Source organism: Crotalus tigris, unplaced genomic scaffold, assembly GCF_016545835.1.
Source record: "Crotalus tigris isolate CLP2741 ecotype Arizona unplaced genomic scaffold, ASM1654583v1 scf7180000017987.690289119674:8195010, whole genome shotgun sequence".
Taxonomy (NCBI): Eukaryota; Metazoa; Chordata; class Lepidosauria; order Squamata; family Viperidae; genus Crotalus; species Crotalus tigris.
Window position 1 is genome coordinate 4,417,931 of NW_024096758.1, and position 15,780 is coordinate 4,433,710.

At 40.4% G+C, this 15,780-nt stretch overlaps 1 protein-coding gene across 2 annotated transcripts in view; it reads right to left on the reverse strand.

The window, feature by feature from the left end:
* GAREM2 (GRB2 associated regulator of MAPK1 subtype 2) overlaps positions 1-15,579 on the reverse strand; it is a 34,346-nt gene extending 18,767 nt beyond the window's left edge. The window contains exons 1-2 of one of the 2 annotated variants that reach the window (XM_039346052.1): positions 14,971-15,579; positions 2,302-2,442 (exon numbers count right to left, since the gene is read on the reverse strand). In XM_039346052.1, coding sequence (XP_039201986.1) covers positions 2,302-2,442; positions 14,971-15,085 — 256 coding nt within the window. In that variant the 5' untranslated portion in view covers positions 15,086-15,579. Of the gene's footprint in view, positions 1-2,290; positions 2,443-14,970 lie in introns of those variants that run through there. The other variant, XM_039346054.1, reaches the window with a different exon arrangement.
* Positions 15,580-15,780: the final 201 nt, after the last annotated feature.

Sequence of the window (15,780 nt, forward strand, 5' to 3'; positions counted from 1 at the left end):
CAACCATTCTGGCAAGCTAATATTTTCCCTGCATGCAGTTGCCCACTTACACTTATCAAAAGCAACCGTTTCACAATGGAATGAAGTGTACATTTTGCTTTGCTTGCAAGCTGAAACTGGAGCCATCTGCTCTGGGTTTTTTTATGAATGGGGCCAACAAACAGGTTAACACACTTACTCTTCTTTTCCTGTCCCATCTGTTTCCCCAAGGAGCAGCAATTAACTGTTCCTGTCCGCTTGCCTCTTATTATTTATTCATACTTGCACATCATTACCAAAGATGGGAGGCACTTAAGAGTCTCATTAAGGGCCAGAGATGATGTCAGTTCTGTTAATTCATGACTCCAGTCACTCCTTCCTACTGTACCATCTGTTCAGCACCTCCCCAGTGCTCTCACATGGTGCCAGCAACTCCCTTTCCCTTCTCTGATCTGGAGGCACCAACCTCCTGCAAACCATGCTCTGTTTTCATTTAACATTCGCCTTCACCATATTTTCTAAGGCAGGTCACTGGTACTCTCTTTCTACCTTAGAATGCAGGCAAGATGGAGAAGCATTAGCAAGTCCAGGACCACAATGCCCAAGAATGTTTGCAACTAAACCTAGACTAAGAGTGAGGATACTTGATACTATTAATTTAAAGTCCAACCATTGGCTAGAGGAGTTGGGAGCTATAGTTCAACATTTGGAGGGTCACAGATTCCTCACATGCAGTACAGATTGAGAGGCTGAGCATGGTAGAAATTAGACAAGGAAAAAACTGGCAAAAATAAGGCCATAAATGAAAACAAACCAGGCCCACTAAAGCCCTTTAGAAAAAACAAGATTTTCCAAATGAAGCTGGGAGACTCCCTTTTTCTTTCTGAGTAAAAAACAAAAGGGGAGGCAACAGAATGGATTGGCAGATTTTGGAGCTCTCAGTCTAATGGTGTAATAGAATAGAATATCTTTATTGTCACTGTGTAACACACAATGAAATTAAGTGTAAACCTAGTATATACAATATAGATCTCCATTCCCATTACAATGTTTATAGAAAACAGAAAAATATCATTCACCCATCTACTCACTAGAACAATTTGCAACAAATTTAATATTTTGAGTTTTCCCCCCTGATTAGAAGTCCTGATTTTTGCTGATCTATTTATTATGAAAAGTCTAGCCTGAGATATGGCTAATACCACATAGCTGATCCTTCTCCGTTTGCTTTACAAACTGCATCTGCTCTTTTCACTCTCTAATATCAGGAAATTATTTCATCCTCTGAAACCCTGTCAGGAAATACTGATAGAAGATGACAGTGTAGAGTTTATTAAGCTATTCTATTTTAGTCAACACGTTATGTAGCTCCTTTGTCAACAATAGCTCACACTGGGTGTAAATCTTGCTGTGTGCATATTTACCTAAAAGATCTCACCACAATCAATCAGAAAGAGAAGATCTTGTTATATTCTACTAGAAGGAGATCTTATAAAGCTGCTTATTATTTTCCCCCATTAGAAGAAAGATTTAAAAACACTGAAGTTGTTACCTAGCCAGGTAGCCAAACATCTGCAAGAAAACAACTAAGCTAGAGGCCACCAAGGATTCCATAAATAAAAAACCATAAGAGTTGGAATGGGAAGCTCATGAGATCCTATCTGATGAAAAATCTATATGCAACAAAACCATGAGAGGAACTGGAATGTGTAGAAAAAAAAGACAAAAAAGGTATCTTTTTTTTAAGCTGCTAAGCACCACTAAAAAGTATCCTAACCTCCTTATACATTTATCAAAATAAGATAACAGTTTCATCATGCCATTTTACCTTGGAGGACAAACAATAAGCAATCCCTCTAATCTGAAAATAATATAAAGCCATTGGATTGATCAGAAGTGTTCCTATATTTTTTTGAACTTTCCTGGCTGATACTTTGCTTACTCAACAGTGCAGGGATATCTACTAATCTATATCCTAAAACTCTATTTCTTTTAGGCACAGATCCATAAAAAGAAATCCAGATCTTCTCTTATCCATTTCTCCCAACTTCATTTTATAAGCTTGTGAGGCAAGGATCTATCTTTTTCCCTTTATAGTTTATCATCCCAGACAATGTGATCGATGCATCTAGGTTTCAGAAAAGGTACATCACTACTGATCAGAAGGAAAGTAAAAAAAGAAACTAACCCTAAGCAGAGACATTCAAGAAGTTAGGACAGCTATCAGAGTATCTGTACAAAAATCTAAGAGTTTGCTGTCTAACTCTTTTCCACTATTTCTTTTCAAGTATGCGCTTCATTGAATTCTCACCATTTTGTTACCTGGATATTGGAGGGGGATGTCAATCTTGGGGCCAATGACATAATGTCCTTCCTCCAAGCTGTGGGCCGTCACTGTAGTCCACTGACGACAGGAGTGGATAAGAAGCACATCTTGGTCACTGACCCCCTCTACATACTCCCCTGTGACAGAAATGAGAAGAGGTGTGAGATTGCTATGCATTCACCAAATTATTTTTTAGATGTTGTGCACCGATCCAGATTTATTGTAATGACAACAAAGGAGAGAAGACTTTAGTCAGACTACTTTAATCAGAATTCTGGGAGCTGTCCTAGAAGCTGCTGCAAGATGAAAAATGGCATCAGAAGTTCAACTAAAATGAAAGCCTGTTCCCACATATTCTCATATTAATGGGGTAAATCCCCAGTTGAGTACCCTTACTTTCCAAAAGTCAGGCACAGAGCCCTTCTGCATAAAGGTCCAATTATAATATGACCTGTAGGCACCTGGCTATTCAGATCAGTCAAATTCTCCATCCTGCCAATATCTGCAAAGCCTTCCTTAAATCATTACTGGCAATGTAGCAATGCAACAGAGAGTCTTAAGTGTCATCATCTTTAAACCCGTAGAAATGCACACTCCAACAACTTCAACACTGGAAGTTTTTTTTTTTTTTTTTTTTTTTTTTTTTTTTTTTTATTGAAAATTTTTACATTTTACAAAAACAAATCCCCTTCCCATACCCCCCCTACCTCACCCCCCCCCCTTCCCAAGCTCCCAAACCCTCCCCTGGACTTCCCAGAGCTGAGTACAGGCTTAATTAAAAAAAAAAAAAAACTTAAAACACTTTTAAAACCTAAACAAATTTAAATACAATCATCATTCTATATAAGCTCCCTCCAAAAACACAAATTTAAACATTACTTTCTTTGAATATCTATATCTATAATATAAAATCTAATTTCTCCCTCTTTCTTTATCCTAAAACGAAAAAATAAACATACAAATCTTTGTTATACCATTAAAGCTAAATACTCTTAAAGAACTTAAAGTAAGTACATATTTCCTTCAATCTTCATAATCTTCTCTCCTATCCAAAAAGAAAAAAAAAAAAAACAAAAACTTAAAAAACCTATAAGTCCTAAACAAATCTAAGCACATTTAATTAAACAAATTATTTTGTCTTAAAAATATTAATAATAATATTTAAAAACTAAAAACACTTTTAAATCCTAAACAAATCTAAATACAATCATCACTCTATATAAACTCCCTCCAAAACCACAAATTTTTAAAATTTAAAACATTAGAATCCACTCACTAAAATAAGCAAATTATAATCCCTTCAAAACACAAATTTAAACAATATTATCATTAAAGGTTCAAAACTTAAAACAACAAAGTTAATAAACACATTAAACATTTCAATCTTCACCAATAACTAATTCCATCCGTAAAAAACTACATCCTTATCAATCTCAATTATATTAGTATTATTAATTATTCACATTCCAGTTTTTTCCATTCTCCATTCTTCCATTCTTCCATTTCCCTTCTCCATTCTTGTATCAAACTCGTAAGAAATGCTGCAAGTTCTGCCTTAGGAGACTGCTCCAAAATTCCTGAATCTCCCATCGACTCCGAAGCCAATAAGGGTTCCTTAAATTCCTCCTTGTATTGATCTTTACAATTGTAAGTTGTACAAGTTATCCTCTGCCCTTCCTCTCTTGTTGATGCCCCTCAGACTGAGATTTCCCAGTTTCCATTTCAGGCAACAATTCCACCCTTAAAGATTGCTCCAAAGACTTTGTAGGTCTAACATCTCCCAGAGATTCAGAAACCACTAAATATGAAACTTCCTTAACCTTCTTCTGTTGCTGCTTTTCTTTGGGATTATATACTGCACAAGTTGTCTTCTGCTCCTCAACCTGGACTTGTTGAGGCCTCTCACACAAAGATTCTCCAGTTTTCATAAATATAGGCTCTTCAAACTGTGATTCTACATTCTTTTCTTCCAAAGCTTTAAACTTAATTGATGGCGATGCACATACCCCCAGGACCGAAGTATAAAAATCTTTTGCTTGAAAAACAGTATTAAGTCTATAACATGTCCCCAGGTAATTCACCACCATTCCAATCGGAACATCCCATCTGAATGAAATTTTTCTCTTTTTAAGTTCATTTGCTAAAAAAGCAAACTCCTTTCTTCTTCTTAAAATTTTAGATGGGATCTCTTTAAAAATTATAACATCTTGTGAAGCAATTTGAAATCTCTTCTTATAATAGGCTTGCACAATTTCATTGCGTAAAGATCTTTTACCAAAGTAAATTACCACATCTCTTGGCAGATTCTTCTGTGCTGCCACCACAGAGTTAACCCTAAATAATTTTTCAATTTCATTAAGTATTCCCTCTTTTTCTTTATTCAAAATCAATGCAAAGTCCTTTGCAACCATCTCCTTCAGATCTCCTTGCAAAGACTCTCCCAGGCCTCTAATTCTTAAGGCATATTCCATTTGTCCATATTGAAGCATAAGAATCTCATTTTCCATTTCTTTTTCCATACTTTCAATTTTCCCCTCCATTATGTCCACTTTTTCAGCTACCTCTTCCACATGGGAGTTCACCTTTTCAAGAACAGAAGCAACACCTTCTAAAGCCAAAACAAAATCTTGTCTCAAGATCTTATTGTTTTCCTCTAAAATCTTTTTCATTTCTGCCCTAATTTGAATTATAACATCTCCCATCATGTCTTGCAAGTCCTTCATAGTTATTAGCTGACCCCCAGAAGAGGGTGAAACTGTTGATTTAGAAACTGTAGAAATCCCTGGACGCTTTGGAGCCATCTTAAAGAAAAACCTTTAGTCCTTCTTAAGCAAAAATATAACTCCCTCCAAAGAAGGTCATTATAATAAAAAGAAAAAAGGGAAAAAAAGGAAGAGAAAAAGAATTAAAAAAAAGTTTTACTCCTTCTTAAAAATTACAAAAAATTAAACAGAAAAAAAGTCCTTCAAAAAAGGGTCATTACAATAAAAAAAAAGGGAGTTCAAAGGAAAAAAAAAGGGAGAAGAAAAAAAAAAATAATAATTAAATAAAAAAAGTCCGTTCCAAAAAAAATACTTAGAGATACCAAAAACAACCATTCCAATCATAAGGAAATAAAAAGAGAAAGGGAAAGGAAAGAAAGAAAAACACCAAAAAGCCTGCCGGTCAGCATTCTAACTTCCAGAAAAAAAAACACCGAGGAGTTTGCCGATCGCCATTTTACTTTCCCTTTCAACAAAGAAAAAAAATAAAAAGAGAGAATAAAAATAGAAACAAATCTTAAAACTTAAAATCCAAATAAGTCAAAGAAAGCAAAAACTAAATCCTCTACTCAGCTCTGTCCATTTAAAAAAAAAAACTCACCAGTTCTCTTTAAGCACGGAGGTGTTTGCAGCGGCTCGTTTTGTCCCTGAGGACAAAAACAGCTGGGAAGCGGAGACAAGTCTGAACTCCGTGGGAGCACTCCTTTCACCCCCCCAAAAAAAACTTGGGGGGTGCGAAAGAGGCTCTACCACTATTCAGACACTCTCTACCCCCCCCCTTTGCCCGGGAGGGGGATTTTGAACCGCTGAACAGCTGATATCTGCTGTTCATAGCGGTTCTTACACTTACCCAGGAGGACGGCTACAAAGTAGCCGCCATCACGCACGCAAAATCCACCGGAAGTCCAACACTGGAAGTTTTTAAGAAGAGATTGGACAACCATTTGTCTGAAATGGTACAGGGTTTCCTGTTTGAGCAGGGGGGGGTTGACTAGAAGATCTCCAAGGTCCCTTCAATCTCTGTTATTCTGTTATTCAATGTTGACAAGACTTTTAAGCAGGTCAATCTCATTAAGTTCCTTCTTCCCTAACCTTACTTTTTCCAGAAATATTGGGCCTAATTGGCTGAAAATAAAGCACCAAGGTACAGAATGCTAGAGAATTAATGCATCAGATTAACATACACATCTCACTTAAATATGGCATTCTGTCACTTGAAATGTCATCTCAGGAAGGAGAGAAATTGGAAGACTTTACTAAAGCTCTTCCCTCAGGCCCAGAATACCCCTGAGATGCCAGTTCGAAGAGTGGAGCTCATCCCTCTCCATTTCCCCCAGGCAAATGCATCAGAAGAGCAGGCCCATGCTGCCAAAAGAGATAGGTTGCCCCAGAAACAATCCTTTGCGCTCAGTGGTGAGAGCTGCAGGCCCAAAGCCCTGCTTGGAACAAAACCCTTTGCACTGATGCTAAATCTGGGCCTGCAATGGAGAATTCCGGACTCCTCCTCCCCCCTCCCCCTCCAACCATTGGGGCGCACACGGCCTATGCGTTCCAAATACACAAAATAACCCAGGATACAATGTACATCCTATACAGCATATTATATTTAATATCCAAATACACAGGGAAGTTATATAGAAATACACAAAGACAAAATTTCATCTTAGCCATGCATGATGTATTAAATGTATAAAACAAGACTTAGATAATAAAAATAACAATAAATTACAGTGACATGTTCTTTATTATAAAAGACAGTCCTTTATTTCAGAAAGCCATCCTTTAGATTTATTTTTTCAAAAAATCACTTTTGTCCTCTATTTTGGTTAATTGACTTTTACTATACCAAAGATATTTAATGCTCAGTGTTTCACATTCATGTAAAAATATGAAAACTGAATATTTTTAATAAAATAAATTTACATACTGTATATTGGTTGATTTTAGATATTTTTATTACAATAGCCATTTTTGTAAAGTTTTTTTTATTTTGCTCTTGATTTTTCCTTTCTAAAACAAAGTTATAAACATAAACAATTAATCTTTTCCCTATGAATCTCTTTCAGATTTGCCTCTTTTTCATATCTGTTCTTTATTTTTTCCAAGAAAACATATTCACTGTACTATAAATAGTAAAGTGTAAAAGAGCAAATAAGCAATGCAACACAAGCTCCGCCCTTTTTGTTCAAAAGGGGCTGTGCTCCCACAAAATGATGCTTTTGTCCTTTTGATAATAGGGAGATCCTCTGTGGACACTTCTGAACCTGATTGGTTTCCATTTCCATTGAGTCTCTTCAGTGGCCCAATCAACAGCTTGAACTTATGCACTTCTTCAGCTTTGACAGTTTACATAATATTTACCCAAAAAAAAATAATAATAATGAAACAAGAATTGTATGATTAAATGGAGGCAGAATTTGAATATAGTTATTGAGATGGAACCCTGGGAATTCTAATGGAAGAACATCAGATTTATTTGGAATATTATTACCTAGAGAAAATTGGCATAAAGTGTTTTACTATGTTACTCCACTCTTGATCACTAAACTGAATAATTCTATTTCCTAGGAAAATGTAATTACAAGGTTAGAACCTTTTTTCATATGTGGTGGCAATGTTGTAAAGGTCAACAATTCTGAAAAAGGCTTCATAGTAGAAAGGATGACTGTAATTTGATGGCTGTAATTCCATTACAACCAAGATATTCTTATTAATATTTTTCTAAACCATATATATCTCTTCAAAATACATTGAACTGAGCTTGGGATAGGGGTGGTGAGTCCATCCTGGCTCTCTTGGACATCTTGGCAGATTTCAATATCATCAAGCATTCCATACAGAATATTAAAAAAGAGGACTTTGCCAAACCTAATTTTTGGTTTCTTCGGTATTTTTTAGCTAAGCTTGTTGTTTGCAAGAATGCAAAAGAAACTTCTTTCCTTCTAACCCAATTTTATTTAATCTATACATAAAGTAAGCATTTTGGTTTTAGGCCAATTTATTTAGCACCAAAATATGAAACTATCTAGATTGTCTGTTTTATACTGGTAATCGTTTTGTTGCACCAGCTAAGCTTCAGCTCAAGAGAAGGGATAGTCAACATTGCACTAAAATAAACCTTCACTGCTTTAGTCTGTTTTAGTTTATTTTTCAGTCAGAGTCTGAAAACTAATACCACTTACTGTTATGGCCACACAATATATTTTACTAAGTCAGTTGGGCTATATTCATAAAACATGCTAAGCTTAGTTAGTTTGGGTTTGTTTGTGTATGTTTTGGTAACTAAGAGTATGAATCCAGGATATTTAAATAGTTCAATGTATTTTGGGCAAAATAAAAAAAAATGTTTATTCAGTAGCCAAATTAAGTGCACTGTACAAATCCAGCAACTTATACATGGCAAGTTAGTGAGGTTGCTTGATTTAAAATCAATTTTATAGTCAAAGGAAGATCTCCCCAAAATCATTTCCCAAGAATTCGGCCTCATCCTATCTAACCTGTTTTTTCCTTTGGGAATAAGGCTAATTTCTGATAAGGGGTGGCATCTTGGTCATGGCTGCCTGGGGACGAGCAGCACATAGAGAAAAATATTGTTTTTATTGCTACTACTTATTGCAGAATGATAGGTGAGTTTCAAAAAATTGTACCTAAACATTTTTAAATGTTTCAAATACCCAATGTTCAAAACAGTAGCCCAGATAATGTGCCTAATATGTTCAGAAGGGTATGAGTCATGTGCCTAGCCCTGATACAGTACATTTTATCTTATTATTTTTATTATTTTGCCACTTTATTTCTGGACCCAAAGATGCTTTCTCATGAGGCAACTGGACTTATTTTTCTTTGAAGACGTTTCGCTACTCATCCAAGAAGCTTCTTCAGCTCTGACTGGATGATGGGGAATGGAAAGATGTATATTCCTTGCAGACAGCTGGTCATTTGCATTCTTTTAGCATTCTTTCTCCTTGCTAAAAGAATGCAAATGATCAGCTGTCTGCAAGGAATATAAATCTTTCCATTCCCCACCATCCAGTCAGAGCTGAAGAAGCTTCTTGGATGAGAAGCAAAACGACTTCAGAGAAAAACAAGAAAGTCCCGTTGCCTTGTGAAAAAAGCATCTTTGGGATAACTTTGACCTGGATGACTGAAAATCTCCATAGACATTTTCTTTCTGGATGTTGTTAACTCTTAATTCTTGCTGGCAACCTAGAGTCATTTGGCAAGAGATCAGCGACATAAATTGATTAAGTAAATAACAAACAAACAAAATAATTTGCGGATTGCCATAAAGATCTTAAACTCTCTATTGCTGAAGGTCATATAAAAGAACAAAGACTCTATGCAGGCTTTATTCAGCAGGCTAGGGTTAAGCCTAGGGAAACAAATCTAAAAAAACAAAACAAATTATAATAAAATATTCACTTGCATACATTTTCCTATTTGAGGCTGGGGAAAGGGGTCTGTCCAAATTGCCCTTCTAATTTTACCCTTTATACAGCAACTTTGTGGGATACGGGCAGTTCAGAAATGTGAAGTATAAATAAGCAAATAAATTATTTGTGTGGCATTTATTTTTTGACTTGTTTATTCATGTGGTTGTTTCCTGCCTCCTTCAAGATATCGTGGGTCACATCAAGCTAAACAATTATCAATAGTAAATTAACTCTCAATATTTTAATATAGCATTTATCATTAAACTTCAAAATTACAATGGAAACAGCTTTCCACCACAGATATCTCAAGACCCAAATCCTCAACTGAATCCCTAGTTTTAACTGTTTCACTAAAATAATAGAAGTCTGAGAGCCATCTAGGGGTAACATATTCCAGGACAGGGTCACCACCATGAAAACCTTCTTCCAGGTTCCCATGTCCTTAATATCTTGGACAGGACACCCAAAGCATGCCTTCTCATACTGTTCTTACTGTCTGTTTGAAACAGAGAGTCCTGTAGGTAATCTGGACTCAAGCATATACAGCTCTGAAGGGCAAAATCAGCATCTGGAATTATAGTCTAGAACACATTGGGAGACAACAAGGCACCCGCAATTTGAGTGTAAAATGCTAAAGCAGCTTTTAACTACCTGAGAGCTGCTGTATTCTCTATCCACTTAAATATCCACATAGTCTTCAAAGGCAACCCTGAGTAATCCAGTCTAAGGTAATATGGACACAAGTTAATATCACTCTAAACAGGTCTGCAATTAACCGTGCCTTAGCCATGAAAGTTGGCTGGGTGATCTTGAGCCAGTCACTCTCTCTCAGCCCAACTCATCTCACAGAGTTGTTGTTGTGTGGAAAACAGAAGAAGAAAATGTGTTGAGTATGTTCACCGCCTTGAGTTATTTGTAAAAATAATAAATGTGAGATACAAATAAATAAATAAATAGGGGATTGGCTGAAGCTGAGCAAAGACTCCTCTGACCACAGAATCAATCAGCTGATCTAGCAAGAGCTATGTGTCCAGGAGAACTTGCAAGTCATAGACCTGCTCCATTAGAGGGAGCACAACCCCATCCACAGACAGTGTAGTGGCCAGCCACAAAGTGGTGGTTTCTGGATGAACAGAACTCCACCTATCTGGAATTGAGTTTCAACCTGAGTCATCCCAATCATTTCTAATTCATATCTCCTGCCTGATCCAAAGCAAAGATATATCTATCCGGATATCAACAGCATATTCATGATAACTTACCATAAACAGATCAATATCTTCACCAGGAGTTTCATATAGATGTTAAACAACATGGGAAAAGAAGAGAGTTTTGTGTCACCTTAGAAGGTGAGCACAAATGATAGCATATAATGCCCTTCTTTAATAGGTGCACAAAATAATCACATGGTGCCCATCTAAGGATGATACTTGCTGTCCCTAATGGGACAACTCTCTCTCCACCTTATCTATCAACTCTATGCTTTCATCGATTGTTTTCAAATGCTACCGCTCCATCTCCATGGGCTGTATTTCAGTTCCCATAATCCCTAAACTGTATATACCAAAGTCCTTGTAACAGGGGGAACATACTTTCCTTTTCCTTTTCTTTCTATGTGTCTTGTCACTAAGAAACTTAAAAACACCATAATGCATTGAAAGGGGTATTTTGCACTCATTATATAGGATAATAAGGGGGAAAAAAGATGAGGGAAAGACATTTGTGTCATAGTCAGACATTTATTTAGGTTATTTTTTTTCAGATACTTAAAAAGTATCCTATTCTGAAATCTCCTTTCCTCCTTGGCCCACTTGGATTCTAGCACCAGTTTCTCCCAACAGATTTACACTAATTCTTTCTTCACATTCAACAAAGCTGGAGCTCAGAGCCAGCAATAGGCGGGTGGTAGGGCTGGGGAGAAATGGAATGGAATGACAAAGCTCTCAAACAAAAGGCACCTTAGCCAGTCTTTAGATGCAAATCACACAAGGATGGAGCCTGAAAATCTGGCAGCTGGACAAGGGAAGGGAGGCCAATAAACTGAAAGGTTTTCCCTAACAACCTTGGAGCTGAGCTATCTTACCCCTCCATCCCCAAAGTGCATATAATGAAAAAGAGGTAACTTATAGTAAATACATCATTCTTGAGATTCTAAGTTAACCCCAGAGGAAGTCTTTCAAATCTTTTCCAACCAACAAATTATATTAAGAGGAATAAGCTTTCACAAGCTGCTCCTCACTTCATCAGATTTTACTTATTTGTTTGAAACATTTATACAGATGCCCATCTTAAACTTGACTGTAAATTACAATAAACCATAAAACCATATTAAAAGTATTTAAACCAAATGCATGACAACAAAACCCTGGTTCCAACATGCAGTCACCTCATCTTATCCCAGCAACTGAGGGACAAACCAGGTCTTCAGTACTTTACTGGGAGGGTAGGAGCGTAGAGGCTGCTAGTTTTCAAGGGGAAGAGTGTTCCACAGGGCAGTAGCTGCCACAGAAAGGGCATTCTTCCAAAATTGCAATGTTTAAAGAAAGGGACAAGGAGCATGTCCATGCTATCTAACCTGTTAGGGCAGATAAATGTCCTTAGGAAACGGGGAGAAGGGTTGTCTCTCAGATAACCCAGCCTTATGCCGCATAGGGCTTTAAAAGTGATGACCAGTACCTTGAATTGTACTTTGAAAAAAAAACACCTGGAAATCAGTGCAGCTCATGGAACAAAGGTGTTACATGGGTAAACCTAGAGCCATGCAACACAGTATGCCCTGCTGAGTTCTGGACCACTTGAAGTTTCTGGGTAGTCTTTGAGGGCAGCTGCACACAGAGTGCATTGCTGTAATCCAAAGGGGAAGTGACCAAGGCATGTGTGACTGTGAGCAAGGCCTCCTGGTTCCAGAAAGGGTGTAATTAGCACACTAGACAAATCTGTGCAAAGCCTACCCCCTTCACAGTCACAGCTGCACACCAGCTCAGTCTGAGGAAGTGCCACCCCATCTAGAGTCAAAGATGAAATATAATGTGGATTTGGGGGGCCAAATCCCCAGAGCCACTCTGTCTTGCATACAGTGACTTTACTAATGTAGGATTTAAAGATACTTATAATCTATCTCATATATAATCAGATCTACATAATCAACCTGTCTTCTCCTCCCTTTCCCACTTGTCATCCCAATATAAATCCAGTATCAGTCCAGCCACTCTACACATCTGATGAAATAACACGCATCCTCCTACAAAATGTATGTCTAATAAAAATTGTTAATTGGAAAAGGTGATTCTAGATTCCTTCTCGTGCTTTGTCACCATAAACTAGCACCTTTTTTTCCCCTACAATAAGTATTAAAACAGTACAGTAGTAGTAAGAAACCTGGTCTCCTCAAGCCGTTCTGGGATTACATCTCCGAGAATCCTTGTCATTACTCATGCCAATTTGAGGTTGATGGAAATTGAAGTAAAAACCAACAGGTGTCCATTAACCATACTATCCCCCAGAGCTGTTTCTCCATCACCTTTGTATATCTAACTTGAAAGAGGCCCACTAAAAAGTTGCTCTGGGGCTAAATACTCCAGCTCCAAGTTTGGCCATGTCACCTGAAGTATCACTCTGCCTGGTGATGAGAAGAAAAAAAACACAGCACTGGGTATTCTTTTTTCATATATCCTCAAGGCATCAAGTCCTTAGGGAATGTGAGAAGCTCCCTGGCTTGTATAAATCTTTACCTTTAATGGAGTTAACCAGCTCTAGATGGGAAAAGCAGTCTACAGCACCTTTGAATAACTTATTCTGGTAGTGTGCTCCAATCGCAGAGTTTGAATATTTCCTCCTGCTTTATCAAACATTTTAAGGTGGAACAACTATCTCAAAGTAGAGAAACCATTTTTAAGCCTTCCTCAAAGGACCTTTTTGCTGGGTTCTTACAAGGTGGTTATTTAGATCACTGTCTGGATTAGCACAATACTGGGAATCAGCACACCAAACAGCAAACTACGGGGAAACGCAGCCTAACCAAGATCAAAGCTAGTCAAGTTCTGTATATTGGTCTTCAGTTGATCTCCTTAAATAGGTTCCATAAATCCACTGCACACTCATCATAAATGTAAGAGCTTTCCTGGATCAGCTAAAGGGTCCACCTAGTCTAAACATTTGGTGGCTACAGTGGTTAAGCCAATGCACTTGGTTGTATTCCCGGAGCAACAGCAGCAAACCTCCAGGAACAGACCAGCCGGCTTTCCATTTCCTCTTGGTATTGGGGGGCGGGGGGGGGAGAGGGTTGACAACCCAGGGCCGCTTCCTTAGGCTTTTCATACAACTGAGGAGTTTGAAATGGGTTGATACAGATAACCGAGTCATGCGGGGAGGGGGCTATTGTATACGTAGACCTGCCCTGCCCCCCAATCCATTCACAAGAAAAATGGGGGGGGAGAGGGGACGGAAGCAGGCTTCCCTCTTCATTAGTATTCAAAACATCGTTCATACCCAAACTCCCTATTCTTCTCACGCTGTACAAAACCCGAAGCCGGGCAGCCAGCCACCCCCTACCCTTCCCTCCCTCCCTCCCTCCCTTCTCTCCCTCCCCAGGGATCTGCAAGCAATCCTTCCTCGCAATCAGAGGGAACAAAAGTGGGGCAAGAGAGAGGGCAAAATTGCCATAAAACCATCCCTCCGATCCTGCAGCGCATTTTTGCATCAGTACAAAAGATCACCTATGAACCCTACGGGAAGGGAGGGGGAAGAACCGGCCGCTAAAACAAAAAACAGAGTCCAGTTAGAAGTAAATTAACCGCTCAGCGGTTTCCTGGTACCAGGCTTCCTCTGCCCCCCCCCCCACGCCTTCCCCGCGCGCCAGATGGGCACGCCACATTGTCCATGCAAAGCCCGCTTCATCGATAACAGGAGTCCCAGACAGGGATCCCGGGACTCCCCGTTCGGGAGGGAGGAACCGGGACTGCGCTCGCAATGCCCGAACGAGACAGAAGAGGCGGGATGCCTGGGGAGATTCGCCGCAAACCCGCGGGCTGTTAGTCTGCACCAGCCCCGCCGTCGAAATACTGTACGCGGCAGCTGTACAAGAGCCGTCCCTTCATTTCCACGAGGCTCGCGCCGGAGAATCTGCATTGGGATCGCGCTGCCCTCTGGATCAGCTTCACGGGAATAAAGAACCTAACGCTACTCGGCAAAGTTTTTGTTTAACGTCCCTCCTCCTCCTCCTCCTCCACCAACACCACCACCCGTTTCCCACGGCCACTTGCTTCCCCGGTTCCCTCCCGATTTTACCGACAGCGCCTCTCACCCTCCACCCTGCTGACAACATAAATAACCCCCCCCCACACACACACACACACCCGGAAATCTCTCTCCAGCCACGGCAACAATCCCCAACCGAAAGAAACCAGACAGCCCCCTTCGCCTCCCCACCGCACCCCCGAAAAGGCAGCGAGCGAGCCAGCGAGAGACCCACCCGGGCCGGGGCGCACGAGGGCGGGCAGGCGGCATTTGGCCACGATAAGGTCGAGCGGCAGCGGCGGGCCGGAGCTCCACGCCAGGCGGCCCAGAGCTGCCGCCAATCGCTCCATGTTGGCCGTCCGCCCCGTCGCCGCCACAGGAGCATCGCCCTCCACCTTCTCGCTCGCGCCGTTCAGAAGCAGCTGCAGCCGCAACAAGCGAAGCCCGGCCGCTGCTCCTCCTCCTCTTCCGATGACCGCTGCAACACGCCGGGCAAGAGCAGCGCCGCCCGCCCCGTCCAGCAGGGCCTGCTCCTCCCGGCGGGTAGGGAAGCTCGGCCAGCGGGGGAACAGGTGGCGCTCGCTCCGGCGGCTACATACCTCTCACGGCTTGCCGGCTCGCTCGCTCCCTCGGCTGGAGGCCGGCCAGACCCGCCCACTGGAGGGCCGCCGTGGACGCGCTCGCATCCCCCTTGCAGGCGCCCCTTGAATGGCCGAAGCGGGCGAGCCTCAGTTCTTTCTCTCCTCGACGCTCCTCTGGTTTCTCCGCAGCAGCAGCAGCCTCGCTTCTGCCTCGGAGCGGGCGACTAAAGCCGGAACTCACCAGGGCTCCCAGAGGCAACCCGGCCAGAGTAAATCAACCGCTCACCTCGGCAGTGATTGCGAAGAACGCTTTCCTCGTGGGAGCAAATTTCTGAGGACAGTCTATTTCGGAGTAGGCCTACTGAATTGTATGGGGCTTACTTGAGGACTGTACCGGCAGCCATCTGCAAGATGGTCCCTGCAGATACAGGCAGGCTGGAGGTTGCCCCAAGCCTGTTGTTTAC